The 6,000-nt window shown below is 47.1% G+C and overlaps 1 protein-coding gene across 1 annotated transcript in view; it reads left to right on the top strand.

Moving 5' to 3' along the window:
* Positions 1-5,726, top strand: part of LOC139421712 (protein kinase C beta type-like) — a 143,944-nt gene extending 138,218 nt beyond the window's left edge. Inside the window, exon 17 of the mRNA XM_071172826.1 lies at positions 5,556-5,726. Within this exon, the coding sequence (XP_071028927.1) occupies positions 5,556-5,726 (171 nt within the window). The remainder of the gene's footprint in view (positions 1-5,555) is intronic.
* Positions 5,727-6,000: the final 274 nt, after the last annotated feature.

A 6,000-nucleotide genomic window follows, 5' to 3' on the forward strand; every position in this document is an offset into this window, starting at 1 on the left:
ACTTAGGAAATACAGCAGGAACATAATGACACTTAGGAAATACAGCAGGAACAACACTACACTTAGGAAATACAGCAGGAACAAAACTACACTTAGGAAATACAGCAGGAACAAAATGACACTTAGGAAATACAGCAGGAACATAATGACACTTGGGAAATACAGCAGGAACATAATGACACTTAGGAAATACAGCAGGAACATAATGACACTTAGGAAATACAGCAGGAACATAATGACACTTAGGAAATACAGCAGGAACATAATGACACTTAGGAAATACAGCAGGAACAACACTACACTTAGGAAATACAGCAGGAACATAATGACACTTGGGAAATACAGCAGGAACATAATGACACTTGGGAAATACAGCAGGAACATAATGACACTTAGGAAATACAGCAGGAACATAATGACACTTAGGAAATACAGCAGGAACATAATGACACTTAGGAAATACAGCAGGAACATAATGACACTTAGGAAATACAGCAGGAACATAATGACACTTAGGAAATACAGCAGGAACAACACTACACTTAGGATATACAGCAGGAACAACACTACACTTAGGAAATACAGCAGGAACATAATGACACTTAGGAAATACAGCAGGAACATAATGACACTTAGGAAATACAGCAGGAACAACACTACACTTAGGAAATACAGCAGGAACAAAACTACACTTAGGAAATACAGCAGGAACAAAATGACACTTAGGAAATACAGCAGGAACATAATGACACTTGGGAAATACAGCAGGAACATAATGACACTTAGGAAATACAGCAGGAACATAATGACACTTAGGAAATACAGCAGGAACATAATGACACTTAGGAAATACAGCAGGAACATAATGACACTTAGGAAATACAGCAGGAACAACACTACACTTAGGAAATACAGCAGGAACAACACTACACTTAGGATATACAGCAGGAACATAATGACACTTAGGAAATACAGCAGGAACAAAATGACACTTAGGAAATACAGCAGGAACAAAACTACACTTAGGAAATACAGCAGGAACAAAACTACACTTAGGAAATACAGCAGGAACATAATGACACCCAGGAAATACAGCAGGAACAAAATGACACTTAGGAAATACAGCAGGAACAAAATGACACTTAGGAAATACAGCAGGAACATAATGACACTTGGGAAATACAGCAGGAACATAATGACACTTGGGAAATACAGCAGGAACAAAATGACACTTAGGAAATACAGCAGGAACAAAATGACACTTAGGAAATACAGCAGGAACATAATGACACTTGGGAAATACAGCAGGAACATAATGACACTTGGGAAATACAGCAGGAACATAATGACACTTGGGAAATACAGCAGGAACATAATGACACTTAGGAAATACAGCAGGAACATAATGACACTTAGGAAATACAGCAGGAACAAAATGACAAAGCAAATAGAAAATAAATATATCTGCGAGCATATTTTCTTTATACAACAAGCTACGACCACGTGACTCAATGTCTGGAGGAGCCATCCATTGTAGTGAATGGGACGGTGTACCTAATAAACTGTCCGATGGACCAGTAACTGAATGCCTCGATGCCTGTCTGCCTGTTTTATACAACAAGCTACGACCACGTGACTCACTGTCTGGAGGAGCCATCCATTGTAGTGAATGAGACGGTGTACCTAATAAACTGTCCGATGGACCAGTAACTGAATGCCTTGATGTACGTGACTCACTGTCTGTGGTAGCGATCCATTGTGGTGAACGGGACGGTGTACCTAATAAACTGTCCGGTAAATGCGTAGATACAGTGCGGCCCTGTATTTGAACCCTGAGCGACCATCGTCATCAGTCATATATACAAAGTCTCGAGTGAATCTGACGTTTGGCTCTCGAAGGAGAAGATGATTTGCAAATCATCTTGATTTTAAACTAATGAGTTTTAGAGATAATCAACACTACGTTTCACATTGATAGACCGCTGTGGAGTGGATTTCCATTGGTTTAAATGGAAACGTTGAAGTCTTTTGTAACCAAGTTCACGGTCTACGTTCTACGTTCTCTTCGTATTTCTCCTCGTAGGGATAGTCAATTGGTTTCAATTTCTCAAGCCATGCGGTTCTGAATGAGCCAACGTCCTGTGGTTCAGAAGATAAATATTCTTTAAAAGCATTAGCGTTACAATAGTCAAATAAAATTAATTGTTTCATTATTTATTTGTTTTAAGGTATCAAACTGGCGAGTGGATTTTTGCGAAGGATTTAAATGACCTTGTAAAAAATCTGATTTCCTGATTCGTCAATGACTCAGCCATCTCTTAACCAATCAAACTTTGTTTCACAGCCTCTCTGTCAACCCCATAATGACAATAGGTTAGGTAACTTAGGTAACTTCCTCCCCCTCTTTGTCTCTATCTTCCTGTCTCTCTCTCCCTCCTCTCCCCCTCTATCTCTCTCTTCCCCTCTCTCTTACCCCCCTCTATCTCTCTATCTTCCTTTTTCTCTTCCTCCCCTCTATCTCTCTCTTCCTGCCTCTCTTCCTCCCCCTCTATCTCTCTATCTTCCTCTCTCTCTCTTCCTCCCTCTCTTTAAGTCTCTATCTTCCTCTCTCTCTTCCTCCCCCTCTATCTCTCTCTTCCTCCCCCTCTATCTCTCTATCTTCATGTCTCTCTCTTCCCCCACTTCCCCTCTATCTCTCTGTCTTCCTTTCTCTATCTTCCTCCCTCTCTATCTCTCTATCTTCCCCTCTCTCTCTCTTCCTCCCCCGTATATCTCTCTCTCTTCCTGTCTGTCTTCCCCCCTCCCCCTCTATCTTCCTCTCTCTCTCTCCTTCTCCGTCTATCTCTCTATCTTCCTTTCTCTCCCCCTCCTCCTCTATCTCTCTCTCTTCCCCCTCTCTCTCTCCCTCTTTGTCTATCTCTCTATCTTCCCCTCTCTCTCTCCCTCCCCCTCTATCTCTTTATCTCCCTCTAATCCCTCGATCTCTTTAATGCTGGAATGGTTCCCCCCTGTACAGCCTTTCCTCACTGCAGCATCGTGGGTAATCATGCATCGTGGGTAATCATGCAACGTGTTTGTGCCCCTGCTGTCGCCATAGGAACTGTGATGCTGATGGTAGTGGACAGGACGGTCTGTGAGGACAGAGAAAAGCTCTCGCCTCAATTCACACACACACACACACACACACACACACACACACACACAGATACACACACAAATAGACAGAGACACACATACACACACAGATACAGTGACACACACACCGATACACACAAACATAGACAGAGACACACACACACACACACAGATACACACACAAATAGACAGAGACACACATACACACACAGATACAGTGACACACACACCGATACACACAAACATAGACAGAGACACACACACACACACACACGGAGACACACACACACACACACACACACGGAGACACACACACACACACACACACGTATCGTGGCCTGGTCAGGGTTCACCACTGAGGAAGGCCCGTTACCCACGAGGCCGAGCGGCAGCGCAGCAGGGTCAATGGTTGTGTGCCTGCCTGCCTGCCTGTGTGTGTGTGTGTGTGTGTGTGTGTGTGTGTGTGTGTGTGTGTGTGTGTGTGTGTGTGTGTGTGTGTGTGTGTGTGTGTGTGTGTGTGTGTGTGTGTGTTGTTTTAAGTCCGTTCCATACATAGTATTTCTACGGTCCATCGGCGTCAGAATCAGGTTAACCACAACTAGATGATGATGTCATGTTGAAAGCACACGGAAACACACACACACACACACACACACACACACACAAACAGCCGGAGGCCGCACTGCTGTTAAAGGGTTTTTCTGAGCAGAGTTTTTTTTATGCAGCTGTCCTATATCCTGCTGGGTCTTCGTGTGTGTGTGTGTGTGTGTGTGTGTGTGTGTGGATTCTACAGCAGCTTCCTGCTCCTCTGTTGTCTCTGATAACATGTTCTTCCCCCTCACAGTGTAAAACTCACTTTTGAGTGTTGGTATGTATCATTACTGCCTTCTGTGGTGCCAGCATCACTTCACCATCCTTCCATCCACCTCTCCGTCCATCCACCTCTCCTTACCTCCATCCATCTACCTCTCCTTACCTCATCCATCCACCTCTCCTTACCTCCATCCATCCACCTCCCCTTTCCTCCATCCATCCACCTCTCCTTACCTCCATCCATCCACCTCTCCTTACCTCCATCCATACACCTCTCCTTACCTCCATCCATCCACCTCTCCTTACCTCCATCCATCCACCTCTCCTTACCTCCATCCATCCACCTCTCCTTACCTCCATCCATCCACCTCTCCTTACCTCCATCCATCCACCTCTCCTTACCTCCATCCATCCACTTCTCCTTACCTCCATCCATCTACCTCTCCTTACCTCCATCCATCCACCTCTCCTTACCTCCATCCATCCACTTCTCCTTACCTCCATCCATCCACCTCTCCTTACCTCCATCCATCCACCTCTCCATACCTCCATCCATCCGTCCATCCACCTCTCCTTACCGCCATCCATCCACCTCTCCTTACCTCCATCCATCCACCTCTCCTTACTTCCATCCATCCACCTCTCCTTACCTCCATCCATCCATCCATCCACCTTTCCTTACCTCCATCCATCCACCTCTCCTTACCTCCATCCATCCACCTCCCCTTACCTCCATCCATCCACCTCTCCTTACCTCCATCCATCCACCTCTCCTTACCTCCATCCATCCATCCACCTCTCCTTACCTCCATCCACCTCCCCTTACCTCCGTCCATCCACCTCCCCTTACCTCCATCCATCCACCTCCCCTTACCTCCGTCCATCCACCTCCCCTTACCTCCATCCATCCAACTCTCCTTACCTCCATCCATCCACCTCTCCTTACCTCCATCCATCCACCTCTCCTTACCTCCATCCATTCACCTCTCCTTACCTCCATCCACCTCCCCTTACCTCCATCCATCCAACTCTCCTTACCTCCATCCATCCAACTCTCCTTACCTCCGTCCATCCACCTCTCCATCCATCCATCCACCTCTCCTTACCTCCATCCATCCATCCACCTCTCCTTACCTCCATCCATCCATCCACCTATCCTCACCTCCTTACCTCCTTCCATCCTTCTCTTCCTCTCATGGGTTCTGTCTCCTTTTTCTATTGGTTGATTGTCTGTTCTTGAAAGCGTCTCAACTCGCCCCTCTCCTCTCCACTCCTCTCCTCCTCCTCTCCCCATCTCCTCCTCCTCTCTTCCTCCTCTCCCACCCCTCTACTCTCCTCCTCTCCCACCGGTCTCCTCTCCCCTCCTCTCCTCTCCCCTCCTCTCCTCTCCCACCCCTCTCCCCTCCACTCCTCTCCCACCCCTCTCCTCTCCCCTCCTCTCCTCTCATCCTCCTCTCCTCTCCCACCCCTCTCCTCCCCTCTCTCCCTCTCCTCTCCTCCTCTCCCACCCTTCTCCTCTCCTCTCCCCCTCTCCTCTCCTCTCCTCTCCCCCTCTCCTCTCCTCTCCTCTCCTCTCCCCCTCTCCTCTCCTCCCCCCCTCCCCACAGTGCGGGCGCGAGGCAGAGAACTTTGATCGTTTCTTCACCCGCCACCCCCCAGTCCTGACCCCCCCAGACCAGGAGGTCATCATGAACCTGGACCAGGAAGAGTTCCAGGGGTTCTCCTTCGTTAACCCAGAGTACCCCTCTGTTACTGAGGAGGAGGCTGCAGAGAGCTAGGACACACACACTCCTCAACCATCACACACACACACTCCTTAACCAACACACACACACACACTCCTTAACCAACACACACACACACTCCTTAATCAACACACACACACACACACACACTCCTTAACCAGCACACACACACACTCCTTAACCAACACACACTCCTTAACCAACACACACACACACTCCTTAACCAACACACACTCCTTAACCAACAAATACACACACACTCCTTAACCAACACACACACACACTCCTTAACCAACACACACACACT

The sequence above is a fragment of the Oncorhynchus clarkii genome, chromosome 12, assembly GCF_045791955.1.
Source record: "Oncorhynchus clarkii lewisi isolate Uvic-CL-2024 chromosome 12, UVic_Ocla_1.0, whole genome shotgun sequence".
Lineage (NCBI taxonomy): Eukaryota > Metazoa > Chordata > Actinopteri > Salmoniformes > Salmonidae > Oncorhynchus > Oncorhynchus clarkii.